Source organism: Camelus dromedarius, chromosome 5 (assembly GCF_036321535.1).
Source record: "Camelus dromedarius isolate mCamDro1 chromosome 5, mCamDro1.pat, whole genome shotgun sequence".
NCBI lineage: Eukaryota > Metazoa > Chordata > Mammalia > Artiodactyla > Camelidae > Camelus > Camelus dromedarius.
Window position 1 is genome coordinate 8,735,260 of NC_087440.1, and position 21,765 is coordinate 8,757,024.

Genomic DNA, 21,765 nt, shown 5'->3' on the forward strand with positions numbered 1-21,765 from the left:
AGTGCTGCTATTAACACTGGGGTGCACATATCCTTTTGAATTAGAGTTTCCTACGGATATATGCCCAGGAGTGGGAATGCTGGATCATACGGTAAGTCTATTTTTAATTTTTTGAGGCATCTCCATACTGTTTTCCATAATGGCGGCACCAAACTACATTTCCACCAACAGTGTAGGAGGGTTACCTTTTTTCCACAGTCTCTCTAGCATTTATCGATTGTGGATCACCTTTTTAATATATATATGACTTTTAGTATATGTGACACTATTTAAATATATGCAGTACCTTTTTAATCTATGTTTTACCTTTTTAATTATGTATTAACTATATATACATTTTCTTTGAATTACTCACCTATACAAGTATTATTCTTTTCTTGAATTACAAAAGTTCTTTTCCAATTAGAGGAATTAGAACATTCCCTGTTATATGTGTGCTAAATATTTATTTTCCTCATTTTTTGGCCTATTTTTCACCATACAGAAATATTTAATTTTAATATAGTCAATTCTCCTACTATAGTTTCTGGGTTGGATGTTATGTTTAGAAAACTATTCACCTCTTCAGAATATACAAACATTCACAAATGCATTCTTCATGTAATTTTATGTTTGCTTTTTTTCATGTTTAAATCTTTAACTTATCTGGAATTTATTTTGATATAAACAGTAATATGTGGAACCAGCTTCTCATCCAGCCTCCCAAATCACTAACATGCTGATGAAATTGTTAATATAATCTTTATTTTCTAATTCAATATAAACTTCTAAAGACTGCATTAAGCATTCTGATAATCTTTCCAACTCTGACAATAAAAGAATACCTATAAACATCAATATATTATTATTTATGCTTTAATTAGAACTTTAAGACAGCAAAATTTAGTAATAATTTTATTCCACCATAGGCACAGGAACTCTAAAAGCATTAAATTAACTGATTCATAGAAATATATAGACCTAAAAGCATTAAATTGATTCATAGAAATATATATAATATTCATACACACACACACACACACACTCTTAATAAATATGTTTGTGTCCTTACCATACATGGCACACTGTATATTTATATGTTGAGGTTTTAATACATTTAACCAAAAACTATGCTTTGAGTAACTTTCATACATTATTTATTCAAATAATTGCGAGCATATTTGCTATACTTGTATCCAGTATTTCATTTCTGCATTTATCCTGATAACAGACTGTAGTATATCCTTTCTTAACACTTTAGAAGGGTCAGGATGCAGAATACTATACAATTCAATATTAAAATGACCCTAGACATGCTATCATCGATTAAAAGCTTAAATGCTAAGAAAATGCTAAGAATAGAATAATTTGGGGAAAAGACCCAGTTAAGAACTCCTCTTTTTCTGATGTCACAAAAGCTCTTTGGACAAGAGAATAGCCTGGTTAAGAGAGGCAGCCTCTTCAATGGACCTCAATCATCTCTATCTCCTGATGTTCATACCTTTTTATAGCCCCCTTCCCTTGAGTGTGGACTGAACTCACTTGTAGTGAATAAAATGACATAATTAATGAGATATCATTTCCAAAATTAGAATACAAAATATTGTGGCTTTTGTCATGGTGCTCCCTCATTTGTTCACTCTGAGGAATGCCAGCTGCCGTATTCTGAGCTGTCTTGGAGAGACCTGCATGGAAAGGAACTGAAGGAGGCTTCTGGCCACAGTGAGGAATTGAGGACCTCAATCCAACATTCTGTGAGGAGCTGAATCCTGCCAATAACCATGTAAACTTGAAAGCAGATCCTCCTGAGTTGGGCTGGAGATGAGACTGCAATCCTAGCTGACACAGTGAATGCAGCCTCACGAGAGAGAGAGAGCTTAAGCCAGAATCACTCAGCTGCACCCAGCTTCCTGACCTACATGAGATAATAAAGGTTCATTATTTTAAGCAACCAAATTTTGGGGTGATACGTATGCAGCAATGGTTATCTGTATTTTTAGGGAAGTTTGTAATAGAGAATTAGATTTTTTTATAAGACTGAGTTTGAGTTTCTAAGGGAGCATCTTTCAGTTTTAGGTATCTAAATAAATCATCTCTTAAGAATGCTGTTTTATCTAGCTTATCTAACCTTTATATCAAAATTGGTCAACAACACTATTTCAATCAAAAAGTATTGAGAATCTATTCTGTGTTTAGTAACAGGTTAAAGCAAATACCCTGTTTGGAAATGCCTGTTTCCCTTAAAGAAACTAATAATCCAGTTGGGCAAAGAGCATACAGGAAACAGAATAAGATAATGATAAAGTATAATATACTGTACAGTGTTATAAATGCCTTAAGTACCAAATGATTTTGAAAAGAGATATTGATAAAGCCTGTAGCACTTAGAAATATCCTTTGGAGAGGATAGTATCTAAATCAGATTCAGAAAAATGGACAGAACTTGCCAAGGTAGTAAGAGAAAAAGGATTCCTTGAGGGAGAATGAGTGATGGAAAAAACACACATAGGAAACACCATGCCATATGGACAGATTATAAGAGGGTTTATATATAAGATTATGTTGCAGGGTGGTGGGAAATATGGCTGGTTGGGTAAACTTGATCAGATTATAGAAAATCATAAATAATATGTTAATAGGTTTGGCTGTTTGTGAAAAAATCATATAGGATCTTTACGCTTTTAAGTAGACAAGTGAAGGATGAAATTGGTGCTTAGGAAGATATCGACGGTATGTAGGCTAATTTGGAGAGGAGAGGAAACAAAAGAATTGGCAATAAATCATGCTGTGAAGTACCAGTATACAGAGAGAGGAAAGAATTTCAAAGAATGAGTCCGTAAGATTTTGCTCCTAATGGGATATTCTAGACAAAGAGAAATCAAGAAACAAAAACCTGCAGCTAGCTACATTAAGCCAAAAACGGAAGAGAGGGCTTGGCAGAAGGTAACCTACCCTAGGTGATCATTTGGAAAAAAGGAAAGACAGTCAACTCTGAACAAAATTAAAATGCTTCAACACTGACCTCTTTTTATTGTATTTGTTTTCAAAAGATAAAAATAAGTCATCTTTTGAAAAGTCAGACAGTACCACCATCTCAATAATTATTTTCCTTACTGTAATACATAGTGCTAGTCTCACCATCATACAAACTAGCTTGGATGGTTAAAATCATGCTGCACATTCTAGTTTATGCTGTGCTTCTTTACTTCATCTTCCTACCCATTTTCTGCTTTCCACCTGCACTTCTTCCTCACCTTATTTATGAGACCTCCTAGTGCTTCTTAGGTATCCTAGCTTGCCATGTTCCTTTCTCTACGCCAGAGTCCTCCAACAAGCCATGTCCATGTTTGGCCCTGCTCTAATGCTCTAGTAACAGAAATTTCCAAATTAAAGTTCACTCCTCCTCTAACCTTTGCCAGTCGAAATTCCCATTTCCTGTGGTTCCTCAGCTAGGTACTAGGGAAGCAATTAATTTTACAGTCTTTTACAATCTTTCTTCTAGTGTTTGCTTATTAATGCAAAAATATCTCTGGTTCCTCCAGAGAACTGGAGTAATCTCAAGAGGAGAGAATCCAAATAGCTTAGAAAATTAAACAATTTGTTCTGGCAGGATTGGCCTTGAATAAAGTTCACTTTTGGTGAGGGAGTGTTTTCAGAATCTCTTTCCTCACATCACTCTTGCTCACTTCTCCCCCACCTCCCACTGGGATCATATAACTTTTATGTGTCCCTAGTAGTTAGTCCCTAAACCCTCATTCAGGACTTTCAAACCTCTTTAGGTACCCCAGATCTAGATATTCTTCATCAATTTTTCTTTTTTCCTATAAATAAAAAAATTCTCTATTGTGTGTCCTATTTTCTCAGGACTTCTCCAGCTAACAGATAAATGTAACATACCAAGTTACTTTTTTTCCAAGAAAAATATCATGTTAACATTTTCATAGTAGAGTACACTTATACAGTCACACTGACTGTATTGTTGACACCTTCAAATAAGTTATCCACAGTACATGATAAGTAAATATTTGCTGGATAATAAAAAGGGGGGGGGGAGAAAAAGACAAGTAGTAGGAATTTAAAATATATTAAAAATACTTTTGAGGGGTGGAATGGGAAAAGGGATATACTTTTGAGAATACTAGCCTTTCAGCATTTAAAAAATCATATTAGGTGCCCAGATGGAGACAGCACACTATTTCACCCTTCTGAGCTTATGTCATCTGTAAAATGATGAGGTATTACAATTGATGATGCTTTTATTTCCACTCCAATCTTACCCTTTTCTACTATTAGTACCTCCATTCCTATGCCCTCTGCCTATACTCATGGGTCTTTCCCACTGTGTGTTCTTTGGTTAGGGAAACTAACAGCAAATGAGCTCATTTTCTCACCGGGTAGTGTAGACAAAGACAAGTAGAGTGACGGCATTGACTAGCAGGGAGGAGGATAGGTAAGTGGCATCAGCCTACGACAGCACAGAGAGCAGAGCCAGAGTGAAATCAGAAGCTGTGGAGTGGTGGCACAATTTAGGTTAGCACTGTCCAGTAGAAATATAATGCAAACCACAAATGCAAGTCCATATGTAACTTTAAATTTTTAGTAGCCACATTAAAAAAAGTAAAAAGAAAGAAGTGAGATTAATTTTAACAACATATTTTATTTAGCCTAGTATATTATAAACACTATAATTTCAAAACAGAATCATTATAAACAATTACTGATATTTTATATTCTTTTTGTGTGTGTGCTAAATCTTTGAAATCCAGTGTATATTTTACACTTCAAGTCACTCTGGCAATATTTCAAGTTCTCGATATCCACATGTGGCTAGTGACTACTATACTGGACAGTGCAGGTTTAGATTATTATGGTCACGATATGAGAACAAAAAAAGTAGGGCAGTAAAATGATGATAAATCAATAAAAAATGTTAAAAAAAAAAGTAGGGCAGACAGTGGTTGGATATGGAAGAAATGAATAGGAAACTGGGCTCAAAAATATACATTTTCTATTTATAGTAGGCATTCAAAAATCTGTCAATATTTGACTACATCTGAACTACTATTTCCTACTTGGTCTCAATCAGACCATCCTAAAAACTGTATTTAACATGTTATTTACTCTACTTAACGAAACTAAGATAAATTAAGTGGCCTACTATGGTGAACCCAAACTCCCCTGCCTAGTTCCCAAGTTTAGCTGCAACCTGCTAATCTAATCTCCATTCGTAGAACAGTGTAACATACAGTTACCAACCACAGTCAAATTGTACTCCTTCACCATTTTTCCAAATATGTCTTACATATTTTCACCTCAAGCTTGAGCTTAAAATAGTTTCCACCTACCAAAACATTCTTCCTGCTTCTTTATAAGGGTTTAGATTCTAACCATATTACAAAACTGAGAACAAGTCTCATGTTCCCCATTAAGCCTTCACCCACTTCTCATACCCATCTACAGACAAACTTCTCAAAGCTATTTGCACTTGAGTCTTCATTTACTCACCTCTTAGATGCTCTTCAACTCACCACTCCATTTCCAGCCCATCAGTGTACTGACACTGTTTCTGTGAAGGTCACAATAACCTCCATGATGTCAAATCATGTGTAAAGTATTCTCCAGTATTCAATACCCCTTCTTTTCCCTTCTAACACTCTCCTTCTCTTGGCTTCTCTATATCACCCTCTTCTTGCTTTTCTCCTATCTTAATGATTACTCCTTCCCTCACTTCTCTATCCTCTGACCCATGCTTTTCAGCAGGGGGTGGAGCAAACAATGCTTCTTGGAATGTGGGGGAAAAGTTTCTTAGATATTATAACGGTTTGTGGTCTTCAAAGGGTCACAGTACATGAAGAGACAAACAATATACCTGCAGTATTAAAATTTCCTGGAGTGAGTGATTAGGACAAAAATGTCTACAAATGCTCTTTAGGGGGACAATAATGAAAAAAATAGTTGAGAAACACTGCTTTACCCAAATCTTGGCATGCTGGGAAATTTCAGGGGACAATCCTGGACCCACTTCTGCTCTCTTTATACTTTCTCTCTTAATGATCTCATCTATTTCCACAGATTTAAATACTATTTTTATATGAATGACTCCTAAATTCTTATCTTGAATTTCAGTGCCCCTGGAACTCATGGTCTTTCAACAACAAAATTTTCTAAGTATTTTCTTTTCTTAATGTATCCTTCACCTTCTGGCCTAAATGAAATTTGGTTCTCCTTTGATGACACTCCTACCCTCTCTAGCGAAAGCTCTTTTCTCTTCTTTACCAGTGAGCCTGGAGGTAGATCAGATATCTATTGCTCCTTATTGTCACTCTTTCTCCCTCTCCTCCCTAAAATACCTAGTTTTAATACCTGGGCCATCATATAAAACTACCCATTATCCACCCACCTGACTATAGTACTCTACCAACTTCTCACTGGTACTGAAAGTTCTCATTGAATCCCCTCATTCCCAACTCACTCTCTTTCTGACACAAACCCTGCCATAAATTTCAGTAATTTCAATACTCATAGAGATAACCCATCTAATACCCTGGCCTTTGTTTCTTGGCCTCTTCTCCAACAAAAATCTTACATTTTACCTTATCTCAGATCTTATGGTCACATGTGTTTGTTATTACCAGGTGCCAAAAATTCTTCAAGTCTGTCAGGGCCTACAATCCATTAATCCAATCACATTTTCCTTCAACATATTTATATCCTTATGGTCTCTTAATGCAACTTAAATTCTACGGCTCAGCATTATAATCACTCTCTACACATATCTTCAATTTCCTAGACTCTTCAACATACTCACTTGGCAAAACCCAACTCTGGTTAAATCCTGCTATTCAGACCTATACTCATGCAGCTGAACACAACTGGAGGAATCATACCACCCATGCTGGCTGGTCTCACTAACCTCATGGGTAATAATACTAATTATCCAGCATCTCCCTATTCACTCTCCCACTCAACTAGGCAACTATTTTGTATCTCCCTTCTCATCTTCAACAACTCCTCCTTCAACCTCACTCTCAGCTGATGAACTGGTTTCCCATTTCATTGAGAAAAAAAAAGAAAAACACTCAAAAGACCTTCCACAAGCTATCACAACCACATCTACCCACTTACCTGCATCTATTTTTAATACATTCTATCTTTCCTCCTATTGCTAAGGATGAACTATCTGTACTACCCAAGACTAATTCTTCTATTCCTCTAAAGTACTCTTGTCAGGATTGTGAAATTAACATGATCTAATTTTAAAACACTTTTGTCCCTCCAACTAAAAGAAATTCTATACCTATTAGCAGTCAATCTCTATTTCCCTCCTATCTCCCCCAGTTCTAAGCAACCACTAATCTACTTTCTGTCTGTATAAATTTGCCTATTCTGGACACTTCATATAAATGAAATCATAGAATATGTGGTCTTCTGTGACTTGGCTTCTTTGACTTAGCATGTCTTTAAAGTTTATCCATACTATAGCATTTATCAGCACACTCCTTTTTAAGGCAGAATAATGATTCAGTGTATGGATATAGCACATTTGTTTATCCATTCATAAAGTCATGGATATCTAGGCTGTTTCCATTTTTTGGCTATTATGAATAATGTTGCTATGAGTATTTCAGTACAAGTTTTTGTATGGACATGTATTTTTACTTCTCTTGAGTGAAACTGTAGGTTCATATGGTAATTCTATATTTACCTTTTTAAGGAAGTGACAAACCATTTCCCACAGTGGCTGCATTATGTCACATTCCTACTGGTTACGTATGAGGGCTTCTAATTTTCTCTTGTGCCCATTCCAGTCAGGTTTTCATCCCATGTACTTGTCAAGGTTACCGATTACCTCCTTATGGCTCAATCAATGGTCATTTTTTAGTCTTCATCCAGCAAGACCTATTAGCAGCATCTGATTCAGCTCATCTCTCACTCTTCTTTGAAACTCTTCATTTAGATTCTAGGCAATCAGTCTCCTGTTTTTCTTCAACATAGCTGAGCATGCCTATTCTTCCTCTTCTTCAGCTTCTAATCACTAGCATGTCCCAGATTCAGTCCACTCATCTCTTCCATTCTCTATCTACATTTATTCTATTCGTGATCTCACTCAGTCTAACTACCATTTATATATGTTGTCTATTCCCAAATGTGTATTAACAGGCTAGATGTGCACTGTCCAATACAGTAGCCAGTAGGAATATGTTACCATATAAATTAAGATTAATTAAAATTAAATTTAATATTCAGCTCCTTAGTCACATTAGCTACACTTTAAGAGCTCACGAGCCACATGTGGCTAGGGGCTATGAAACTGGACAGCACAGATAAAGAACGTACCCATCAACACAGAAAGTTTTATTGCACAGCACTGATCTACACTTCCCTGAACTCTACATCCCACTGCCTCCCTGATATCTTCACTTGGATGTCAATAAACATCTCAAAACCAAACTCCTGATGTTCCTCCCTATACATGTTCCTTCCATTTTTTCCCCTGTTTCAATTGATGTTAACTCTAACCTTCTGGTTGTTCAAACCAAAAACTACAGGGTAACTAACCCTTGACTTCACTCACACTCCAATTCAACTGATCAGCAAATTCTGTCAGCCCTGTATCCAGAATATGACCACATTTTATAATCTCCACTTCTACTACCCTGTTTGAAGACACCACCATCTTTTGCCAGTGTAACAGCTTCCTGACTGATCTCCCTGCTTCTGTCTCTACCACCAACCAACTTCTATTTTCAACATAACAGCCAGAGAATTCTAGTTAAACTCAAAGTCAGATCATGTCAATCCTCTGTTCAAAATCCTTTAATGGCTTCCCAGATCACTCACAGCAAAAGTCAAAGTTGCTATAATAGCCTAGGGCCCTATGTGACATTACCCTATGACCTCTCTAATCTCATATCCTAATCCCTTCCCTTTGCATAGTCCGTGGCAGTCATACTGGCTGTTCCTCAAAAGCACCAAGCATATTTCAGCCTTCTCCATGAAATGTAATTCAGAAACCACAAGGTTTAAGAATCTCCAAGCTAAGCTAAAAAAAGTATAAACAGACATTCTACTTCCAGATAGCTAGGTATTCAAAGTAATCAACAATTAACTATGAAGTTCCTTGGCTGGTAAATGGGATTATATGACATTAGTTACATAAAGAAAAAGGTCTTCCAAAAGATGCTATCTTGATTACTTCACTAAGCCTACATCTCACGAAAAATCAGTTAGCTAGTTGTCTGGAATGGCATAGACAAACTAAACAACTAACAAGATTTTTAAAAATAAAAATTAAATTACTAAAAAAGCTGTAAATATGGATTAAGATTTCCTATTTGGTAACAGTATGAACATAAAAATTTTTATTTGCTAAATTGTAAAAGACTTCAGGGTAATATATAACTACCTGCTCTGTAAACAAGTTCTACTCAATGCAGCTGGTCTGCAAACTGTGCATTACTGGTCTGTTTTGAAATGAGAAGCTTTTGTAAGAATGCAATTCAATACATTGCTTCCTTCATTAAGAAAATTTCACTCTGAAAAAATTTCAGATGGACTAGTGTGCTTACTAATTTAAATAACTCTACATTCTAATACAAGCTTCTATCTCACTGCAGACTGGTAACTAACATTTTATAGACTGGCATAGATTAAGTAATTATATTTGGGGTAGCACTGTTCTAAAGCACTTCCTGGGTTTTATTTCAAGTCTACTGAGTATTTTTAAACTCTTTCTGCATGAAGTGTTAGGGTTTCTGTGCCATTTCCCATTCTGCAATTTATTGGAATTAATATGTACCTTGTTGTTTTCCAGATGTCACCAGTCTCCTTATTTACATTACAAAATTTTAATGCTGGTCAGAAAGAAGGCTTTAACATCCAAGAACAGTAACATATTGATACAAATTTTTAATTAAGATATTAAAAATAGCTCATATAATAGCACTTCAGAAGGTGAAATTTGGTAATATATTTGAAAGTTTTGAAAACTTTGTTTTATTTTAAAAGAGATATAAAAATCATTCACTTTTCAACACTAACCTAAATATTCCATCAGTTGTTCAGCAGTTATGATTTCCATCATCGGTGGAAGTTTCACCTGAAAAACAAAGTATTTTTTCTATAAAATCAAATGTTTTGGTGATTAAAGTGTTTCTTTAGTCAGAAACACAAGTTTGTATATGTATTATATGTATCTACTATGTGTATACAACATTCACATTTTTAAGATCTTTATAACCAATCTTTAATACAACAAAGTCAATCCTATCACCATAAAACTTAGAGGGTGATACAAGATCCCACAGAGACGTTGGGAAATCTGTTCCAGAGCCAAGTGCTATGCCTTTCACCACCCATCCTGGTTGTCATTAGGCACCTGCAACAGTGTCCTGCATGATAGAAAATGTAGTTAAAGGGCAGGAAGAGACACCAAACATGTTTTGGCAGGTCACTCATGGGAGCAGTTCTACTGAACACAGCCTTGAACATAGCTCAGTATCTCATCACTTCAGTCTATAGTGGCCATTTTTATTGTTGAATAGCTAAAATGAATACAGTATAAATGATTAGTCATAAACTGAAGGATTCACACTATATGAGCCCATCTGTAAAATTTAAAAACAGGCAAAATTAAACTATACTGTTTAGAGCTGTACACATATAAAGAAAAGGAAAGGGCTACTATAAAAATCACAACTGTCGTTAGCCCTAGGAATAAGGGAAGGAGTTATAGTTGGATTAGGGCATACAAGAGGCCTCTGAAATGTTGGCAATGCTCTGTATCTTGACTTGCCTGGTAGTTCCACCGTTTGCTATACGATAACTTGTTAAACTGGACATCTCTGTTTTATGTACTTTTCTGTGTGTGCTATATGTCACAATAAAAAGGTTAAAAGTAAATACATACATTATAGTCATATTTAAGTTTCAGAAGTTAATTCAGCTACAACACATTAGTTTAAATTTAATTTTTCAAATTAATTATCAGATGAGTTACATAAGTATTATAGCCAATAACTGTAAATATTTTAGCTGACTCATCGAAACACATACTCCTTGGTATATTCATAGAATAGAAGAAAAATAGATACTGTAGGATGGAAACTCAGAGTAATTAACATATCAATGACAAGAGAATAGCAGTATAATTAAAAATTCTTCAGGAATTATTTTCTGTTTAACCAAGGACATTTTAAAATAAGCAATTTCTCCAGCAAGTCCCCCAAGTGTTGAAGAAGGTGCTCTGAGCATTTATGCTATGTTACATATGGTAACAGTATGTCACAATTTTTTGTTTTAATCAATGAATAAAGTAAGTCCTAAAAAAGATCCCTGTAAAACAAAACAGTATGAGACCCTCTGAGAGCATACATGACAGTTAGTGCTTATGAGTTAGTTATCTAGCAGATTTATCATTCAGTGAAAACCAAGAGATGCCATGGAGGTTTTAATCTTGATTCTTGGTTGTTTTTATTTTGTGGAATTTTTTTTTTAAATAGTGATACTTTTTTTTTGAGCAGTTTTAGGTTTACAGAAAAATTGAGCAGAAAGTACAGAGAGTTCCCATATATAGTATATTTTAAAACTGAAACTCACTGGCAGATTATAGGCTCCTGCTTATTTTTCAAAATAAACTTTTATTGAATGTCACTCTCATTTGTTTATGTACTGTCTTTGGCTGCTTTTGCACTACAATAGCACAGCTAAATCTTTGCAACAGAGAGCATATGGCCCACAAAACCTAAAATATTTACTATCTGATTCTTTACAGGAAAAATTTGTTGATCTCTGCTTTAGATGACTTTAACTGCTATTTTATAATATTTTATCAAAGTGTTTGAGTACCACTTTGAAGGTCAGAAATTTAAACCAGTAATTTATATACACTGTAAATATTTACGTTCTGAACAACTCTCAGACCAATTGGAAAGTCCCATTTACACATAACAATGTTTCTTAAATAAAATAAGAACTATATATTCTTTTACTCCAAGAAGATTCACTGCAGAAATATGTTCACCAGAAAATTCCATAAATAAACAGCTTATTCTCTTCTGGTCAATGCAGTAGTCCTACTATAAAGTTGTCAAAATAAGAAACCAAGGCACTAGCAAGCATATGTATTTGGGAAATACATTCTCAATCCTAGAATTCTACAAAGAGATGATTTCAGGGCTTACTCATGAAATTTCCGAATAATAACAACTGCCTACCATGTCTTGCTTCAAACATCTGAAATAGGAAATGATGACCTTTATACAGATTTCAAAAGTGGAACAACAAATACACAAATATTTTAGCTGACTTTTTCACAAGCAAACTCGGTGATATATTCTTTTCTTGAATCTAAGCCAATAAAATACTTTGGATGTTCATTAAAACTAGGGACAAAAGACTATAATAGTGAAGAAATGCCTGTTTCCCACTAACATTGAATCTTTGCAACAGAGACCATATGGCCCTAGACCAAAAATAAAAACAACAAACCCTTCTGTTTGAAGTATAAATAATATCCTAAGCAGGAATGTAAAGCATTCCAAAAGTGATATGCCAAGATTTTGATACCTGTGATTTTGATATTCTGAGCAGGGAGAGAAATGCAGAAGACCCAGTAGTACTAAGAAATAAAAAGCAGTTTATATAACTGATGGTAAGTATGAAAATGACGAGCCAAAGAACATTGTTAATGTTTAATCAGAATGCCAATTAATAAGTACTCAAGAAATACAAAGTCTGAATTCTAACACCTCCTTAAAGCTGGGAAGACATAGTTAAGGAGATAAAAATTGATATTTACAGAGCAGAAATAAATAAAATAGAGACTAAAAAAAATCAATGAAACTATGAGCTGGTTCTTTGAGAAGATAAACAAAACTGATAAACCTCTAGCCAGACTTATGAGAGAGAGAGAGAGAGAGAGAGTCCAAATCAATAAAATCAGAAATAAAACGAAGTTACAACCAACACCACAGAAATACAAAGGATCATAAGAGACTACTACCAACAACTATATACCAATAAAATGGACAACCTAGAAGAAATGAAAAAATTTCTAGAAATGTGCAATCTCCCAAGACGAACCAGGAGGGGAAAAAACATATGAACAGACCAATTACCACTAATGAAATTAAATCAGGGGAAAAAAAAAATCCCAACAAACAAAAGTCCAGGACCAAAAGCTTTCACAAGTGAATTCATTTGGAGAGGTTAACACCTACCCTTTTCAAACCATTCTAAAACCTGCACAGGATGGAACACTTCTGAACTCATTCTAAGAAGCCAGCATCACCCTGACACAAAACCCAATGAAGATACCAGAAAAAAAGAAACAGGTCAATATCACTGATGAAAATAGATGCAAAAATCCTCAACAAAATATTAGCAAGCCAAATTCAACAATACATTAAAAGGATCATATACCATGATCAAGTGGGATTTATCCAGGGATGCAAGGATGGTTAAATATCTGCAAATCAATCAATGTGATACACCATGTTAACAAACTGATGAATAAAAACTACATGATCATCTCAATAGATGCAGAAAAAGTTTTTCACAAAATTCAACATCCATTTTATGATTAAAAACTCTCAACAAAGTGGGTACAGAGGGAACATACCTGAACATAATAAAGACCATTTATGACAAGCCCACAGCTAGCATCATACTCAATGGTGAAAAGCTAAAAGCATTTCCTCTCAGATCAGGAACAAGACAAGGATGTCCAATCTCACTACTTTTATTTTATTTAACATAGTATTTTAAGTCCTAGCCACAGCAACCAGACTAGGAAAAGAATAAAAGGAATCCAAATTGGAAAGCAAGAAGTAAAACTGTCACTGTTCACAGATGACATACTATACATAGAAAATCCTAAAGATACCATCAGAAAACTACCAGAATTCATCAATGAATTCAGAAAAGTTGCAGGATACAAAATTAATATATAGAAATCTGTTGCATTTCACATCAAAAAAGAATACCTAGGAATAAATCTAACTAAGGAGGTAAAAGACCTGTACACAGAAAACTGTAAGACACTTACAAAAGAAACTGAAGATAACATAAGCAGTTGGAAAGATATACCACACTCATGGACTGGAAGAATTAGTATTGTTATATTCACACACCAAGGCAATCTATAGATTCAATGCAATCTCTATCAAAATACCAATGGCATTTTTCACAGAAGTAGAACAAAAAAATTATAAAATTTGCATGGAAACAGAAAAGATCTTTATAGCCAAAACAATTTTGAGAAAGAAGAAAAAGCTGGAGGTATCATACTCCCTGATTTCAAATTAAACTACAAAGCTACAGTATGGTACTGGCCCCAAAACAGACACACAGATCAAAGGAACGGAATAGAAAGCCCAGAAGTGAATCCACATTTACATGGGCAATTAATCTACAACAAAGGAGGCAAGAATATACAATGGGGAAAGGAAAGCCTCTTTAATAAATGGTGCTGGGAAAACAGGATAGCTACATGCAAAAAAATTAAACTGAACTATTTTTCTCATGCCATGCACAAAAATAAATTTTAAATGAATTAAAGACTTAAATGTAAGACCTGAAACCATAAAAATTCTAGAAGAAAACACAGGCAGTATCTCTTTGACATTAGTCTAATTAATATTTTTCTGAATTATGTTTCCTCAGGCAAGGGAAACAGAAGCAAAAATAAACAATTGAGATTACATCAAACTGAAAAGCTTTTTGCACAGCAAAGGAAAACTATCAACAAAACAAAAAGGACACCTACTAAATGGGAGAAGGTATCTGCAAATGCTATATCCAATAAAGGATTAATATCCAAAACAAACGAAGAACTCACACAATTTAACATAAAAACAAAACAAACACAAACAACCCAATTAAAAAATGGGTAAAGGATATGAATAGATATTTTTCCCAAGAAGACATACAGATGGCCAATATCACATGAGAAGATGTTCAATATCACTAATCATCAGGGAAATGCAAATCAAAACCACAATGAAATATAACCTCATACCTGTCAGAATGGCTGTTGTCAAAAAGACAACAAATAACAAGCGTTGGCAAGTATGTGGAGAAAAGGGAACCCCTGAGCAATGGTGGGAATGTATATTGGTGCAGTTACTATGAAAAACATTATGGAGGTTCCTCAAAAATTTTAAAAGAGAACTATCATAGGATCCAATAATTCTATTCCTGGGTATTTATCTGAAGAAAACAGAAACACTAATTAAAAAAAAGATACATGCACCCCTATGTTCATTGCAGCATTATTTACAATAGCCAAGATATGGGAGCAACCTAAGTGGCCATCAACAGATGAATGGATAAAGAAGATGTGGCACATATGTGCAATGAAATATTACTCAGCTACAAAAAAGAATGAAATCTTGCCATTTGAGACAACACGGATGGACCTAAAAGGTATTAATTAGGTTAGGTGAAACAAGTCAGAGAGAAAAAGACAAATACTATATGATTTTACTTTTATATGGAATCTAAAAAACAAATGAATGAACATAACAAGATAGTAACAGAGTCATAGATACAGAGAACAAATAGGAGGTTGTCAAATGGGAGGGGGGTAAAGACAGGAGAGATATAAGTGAGGGAGATTAAGAGGTACAAATTTGCAGTTGCAAAACAAATGCGTCACGGGTATGAAATGTACAGTGTGGTGAATATAGTCAATAATTAGGTAATATCTTTGCATGGTGACAGATGGAAACTAGACTTATCTTGGTGATCATTTTGAAATATATAGAAATATTGAATCACTATGTTGTGTAACAGGAACTCACATAGTGTTGTAGGTCAATTATACTTCAAAACCAAATTCATAGAAAAAAGATCAGATTTATAGTTACCAGAGATGGAGAGTGGGAAGAGGGGTAATTGGATGAAGGCATTCAAAAGGTACAAATGTCCAGTTGTAAGTACTAAGGATGTAATGTACAACACGGTAAGTATAATTAACACTGCTGTATATTATATCATAAAAGTTATTAAGAGAGTAAATCCTAAGAGTTGTCACAAGGAAAAAATTATTTTTTCTATTTCTTTAATTTTGTATCTATATGAGATAATACATGTTCACTAAACTTACTGTGGTGATCACTTCATGATATATTGAAGTCAAATCATTATGCTGTACAACTTAACCTTATATAGTGCTATATGTTAATTATAACTCAATAAAGCTGGAAGAAAAAAATGAGTATTTACCAGTCTGTGCTCTTAAGAAAGTCAGAACAAAAATTAAATATATTTAACTTCTGCTAAATGCCATTCAATTTGCAAATTACCTTAATCCACAACAATGGTACAAAGTAGTTATCTTCATTCAAAGAATAAAAGGCATTAAAATGTTAATTTGTCCAAAGTAGTAGAGCTATGATGTGACTTGGAGGTTGACTCCAAAACCAATTACCCCTTCTATTATACCACCATTTACAGACTTTTAAAAACAGCAACACTTTCTTTCAATGAAATCTTACATAAAACATAATCTGAAATATATTTTAAATGAAAAACTGACAGAACTTTTGACCAATGAAAAGTGAAGGATGATGGAGAAAGAATAATTGAAGCTGACTCTAAGGCTCAGAAGACTTTAAAACTTAAGATCCATACAATTAATAAAAAATAAGAAATGGGGTAAGGGAAGATAGTGATGGAAGAAAATGATGTCTGCTTCATAACTGTGAAGTTTAGTTTGACACTCAAAGAGTGTTGAGTTGGAACTCAGGAGACAAACATTTTAAATTTGTCCAGGAATTATCTGATTTCTGTGCTATAGTCTACTTTTGCATTACATATGGTAAAATGGACCACTAAATAATACAATTTTTTCTTCTCAGTTGAAGTTTCACTAACGTTGAATATGCAGTATATTATATAGCATTCTTTTTTTTAGTTGAAACTGTAAAGAAATTATTTTTTAGAAAATATTGGAAGTATTAGGGGGAGGCTATAGCTCAGTGGTAGAGAGCATGCTTAGCATGCACAAGGTCCTGGGTTCAATCCCCAGTATCTCATCTAAAAATAAGCCTAATTAAATCCCCCTAATAAAATAAAAATAAATAAATAAATGAATAAAAATAAAACTGTTTATAAGAAAAAAACTGAGAAAATACTGGAAGTATTAATGGGAATCAGAAGAAATGTAGCATTTTTCAAAATAAGGACTGAAAAAACTTAAGGTTCCTTTTGTGAAGGAAAAACCGGGCTGGTCTAACAAGATAACTCACAGGTCTAGGAATGTGAAGGAGAGGCTGGGCTGGGCTAACAAGTCTAAGTATTGGAATACTGATCTGAGTTCTGCTGGACTAACTTGTAAATCTAGGTTAATTAGTGTTGGTTTGCTGTTTATGTGTTTTTGCTAGCCAGCTGGATTTTCAAAGATACATATCTGGCTTTGGAATGTTGGTTTGCTGCCTCCCCGCCTCCACTTTTGTGATGATGCTGCTGCTAAAGCTGTTCCATGCCTATTGGCGGAATACCCCAAGCTTGTACTTTACCCTATAAAACCTCATGTGCACATCTTGAAGGTACTCAGAGCTTCGGAGCAGAAGCCCCTCTGAGCCCGCCGGCGTAATACATCTGAGTACTCCAACCCTTCGAGTGGTGCTTGTTTCTTGACTGGCCTGTCGTTTCCGTAACACTTTCAACATGACTTTAACTCTGGCTCCAGCAAATAAACATATATTACAAACTATCATACACCATGCTTTATATTCTAATTTCTTATACATAGTATTCATTTATTATTAAGAATAATTACTGTACTTGAAAATACTAAAATTCAGACTTCTTAGTAAATCTAACTGACTTTCTACTTCCCATCAGTATTTCAAATCAGGAAAATTTAATAAGAGACAATCTTCAACTTAAGCCAATTTAAAACACTTTACCATCAATTTTTATCATAATTTAGATGCCATTCTCAGAGTAATACCAAGGCCTAATTAAACTATTTAAAAACATCAGAAGCTGCAGATATATTCACATGTATTAGATTTTCAAGAATGTTCTATTTTATATGCAATTCAAAGGGTTTTAAAACAATGAAGGAATGTTGTTCCAGTGAAATTTTCCCAATAAAAGATTAATAAATAAAAGAAGATATCTTTAGTTCAAATTTCACTGGACTTATATTTAAGTAGCTCAGCAAGCTAAAAAAATCTACCCCCCAAAAAAACCTAATTGCTTGAAAAATAGATGAGACTAAGAGAAGAGACCAGTTGGAAGGCTACTAAAGTAGTCCAGGTGAGATGAAAGTGACCTGAACTAGGACAGTGGCAGGAGAGACAAGTTACTAATTACTGAAAATATCAAAGAATATATTTAATAAACTTTGATGGCAAAGGCAAGCTCATTCACCACAGAACTCAAGAAAGGCTCTGAAACTGTCAAGATACTTCAGAAGACATAGGATGAGGCACAGGGGGCTAAAAACAGAAGGAACCTGTATAAAACCCAGATCCCCAGGATTTGTTCTAAGAAATCACGAAGTCTGATTCTGCTTCTATGATTTAATCACTATCTCTTCTTTCACCCTACTTTGTCCCAGACCTATTGTCCACTAGGCTTACTGGTATCTTAAATTTTAACTTCCCAACCAAATATCTCAAGTAAGAGTTCAGGTTCTGAAGCAGATGGTAACCTTACTTATAGGGTAAGTTATTTAAACTCTATGCACCTCAATTTTCTATATATGTAAAATAAGAACACTGTGTATGTAAGGATTTCATGATGGGGTTGAAAAAATTAAAAGATAAAATGCATATAACGCATGTAAAAGACTTAGCATAGTATCTGGACATAAAAATAATTGAGTACTTATTATTCGAAGCCCTACGGTTGCCAGTACCACCTATGCTCAAATGTCCTTCACCTGGGACTCAACACAGACAAGGTTGGAAGAGGAATGGGAAGGTTTTCCTGCAGGGCTACTCAGAGCAAGCGGAGGAGAAAATGAACACATCACAAATAGGACAACCACCACAGGGAGTATTCATATCATCCTCAGCTTATGTCCGCTGTATCTCACAAATCTAGAGGTATTACACCAATCCTAATTCTTAGGAAAGACAGGAAACGGAAGCCTCAGAAGTGTTACTTGCATCTTTTGTGTAGACAAAACTAGACCATTGTATGAACTTTTTAATCTCTTCTTACAGGATCTGTATTAAAAAAAAAAAACAGGGTGGGCAGAGGCTAAAATGGAATATTTGGCTCACCATCTGTTTTTCCATTTTTGTAAGTAATAAAGAGACATGGAAATTCTCAAAAGAGCTGTGTGCCTACTTTAGGAAAAGGGGCATATAAGAAAATCTGTGTGATTCCAATGTTCCTATTAGTCAGGAAGTTTAAAAAAAAAAGTAAAATAAAACTTAGAAGTAAGAAGACCACAATATTGTAAACTGACTATATTTCAATTTAAAAAATACTAAAAAAAAAAAAAGTAAGAAGAGTTATCTGTGAAAATGGTATGGGAAAAGAAAAGTCATCAAGGAGGGAGGGGGAGCTAGAGCAAAACTTCATTGCTGGCAAGAATGATAATGAGACAAACGATATGTCCATTTCAACTTCACTGAATTTTCTGCTAATGATCTTTTGCTCATTTTTCTATTGGGTTGCTCATCTTTTTCTAATTTATAAGGGCTCTTTGTAAATTAAGAAATTAGCCCTTAGACACATATAATCTAGGAGATAATTCCTGCAGTTTGTAGTGTGTGTTTTGATTTAGTTCCTGGTGAAGTTTTTTTGGGGGGAGGGGGTGTCTTTTTGTCTTTTTTCACCCTTAATCTTAAGCTTCTTTGTTTTTTTCTGAATCAAATGTATCAATCCTTATTTTACAGTTTCTAGGTTTAATGTCTGGAGCAACCAGCCTAATGTAAACAATCTTGCTTCAGAATCCTGGTGTTCCTCCCTTGATGTGGAGTAGGAGATTGTCTCAGCTCCTGCTAAGCAAAGAAGAGGGAAAAAAGAATTTCCTACCCAAAAGACTACGGAGGAAAGGAGAAGTGCTTCCAGCATCTTAAATCAGAGCAGTGCATTCAATCTTCCATGAAAATGCTACGTAATGACTAGACACATAATACTGCATGTCCTCTATCACAATGTACAGTATATATTTTATATATATATATTTTTTGAGTATGTGGGCCTTACAACCTATATTCTTTCTATAAGAAAACGAAAGCATGACAAAGCAGGGACTCCCGCTGTTATTAAAGTAATACCTTCATAAATATAAAAATATTAAGGCTGATAACAACATTGTAAACTGACTATACTTCAATTAAAAAAAGTAAAAAAAAAAATTAAGGCAGAAGTTTTTAAAAATGCTTCATAATGCAAAATTTAAATCATGCAAAAGTAGAAAAATAACAGCATAATCAACTTACAAGTACCCATCATTCAGTTTCAACATTTATAACATAGGCCAGTATCGTTAGAAAGTAAATTTTATATTTTATATTTCTTCTGACTTGTTTGTTTTTATAAACAAGTGATTTTTATAAACCAATGATTAATTGGGTCACAGCTCTCAAATAAACCTATAAATGTCATTGTTTTTAACAGAATAAAAGATTAAAGAAAAACTATAAAATACACCAAAAATAGTCTAAAGAAGCAAAATGAAATGTATTCCAAGACATAAATGTGTGTATATTTACCTGGCGACAGTTAAACAAAATTAGAAATGTGAGCTTGAATTAAATTTAATGAATAGATTTACTTCTTTCTTGATTTGTTGGATTATCACAGATCAACTATTTTATAGATTATTAACGATCACCGACTACCCATTAGTCCTAAACCAACACTTTTAATTAAAACTCCAACATTTCCAACTCAGTACTTACCCTCTTTGATAAATTTTAACTGTCATCTCTTACTCAGAACCATGGCACTTACTTCCTTTGAATCTCTCAAATCCTCTTAATATATTTAATTTATTAATTTTTTTTTTATCATTACTTCATCCTCCTCCAAAAGAGATGATCAACTGTTTCACTTTCAACTCTAATTCCAATGACTCCATGAATCAACTCTTGAAAAGTCCAATCCATGATAATCCTAACCAGTGACTCTTCCTGTTCCTATCTCCAGGGATAAGAGAAATACTGGGGAAAACCCAAAAATTGATATACTAGAAGCTTTTAAAGAATACCCTGATTTATCCACTGCCACTTACTACTTTCTACTTATGCCTCAAATTACTAGACATAATTTCCAGTGAGTTTAGAACTTCTATAAAATACAACTTAATTTTCTCACAAAATTCACCCCTCGATGCTTTACAACCTCTCTCCTTAATTACTGACAAGTTCAATAGTTTTCACTGATGAGATCAATTACTATTCTGCCCAAACCGATAATGAAGCCTTACTTTCCATCTGCCCCTCCACCTTAACGTGACCTTGTCTTTGTATCTTCCTTGACTCATTCCTTCCATTACTTCAGAAAAAAAGATTGTTGTTCTTTTCCTCTGAAGAGAATTTTACCACCTATTCTGTTATTCCTGTTATCCTGACTTTTCAGCAACCTTGTCCTGATACCTGTCCTTTTTGGCAGTCTTTCCCTCTTTACAAGCTCCTTGATGCTATTGCATTTGACAATGATAACTGACTGTTTTTTTAATTAGAGTCTCTCTCCCAGACTACTATCATGACATTGTTCTATTTCTAGTTCTATTTACATCTCAAATTGTGCCTGTATTGGTCTCTTTTACACTCTCTTGCCCTTAACATCACCCTCTCCCCATCAACTTTA

The 21,765-nt window shown here is 34.4% G+C and overlaps 1 protein-coding gene across 3 annotated transcripts in view; it reads right to left on the reverse strand.

Annotated features, from left to right (window-relative positions):
- The window catches only part of MINDY2 (MINDY lysine 48 deubiquitinase 2), a 62,173-nt gene that overhangs the window by 36,570 nt on the left and 3,838 nt on the right, over positions 1 to 21,765 (reverse strand). For all 3 annotated transcript variants that reach the window (XR_004137152.2, XM_031452984.2, XM_031452985.2), the window contains exon 2: positions 10,021 to 10,078. Coding sequence is in view for 2 of the 3 variants with exons in the window: in XM_031452984.2 (XP_031308844.1) it covers positions 10,021 to 10,078 (58 nt within the window). In the remaining variant the exon portion in view is untranslated. The remainder of the gene's footprint in view (positions 1 to 10,020; positions 10,079 to 21,765) is intronic.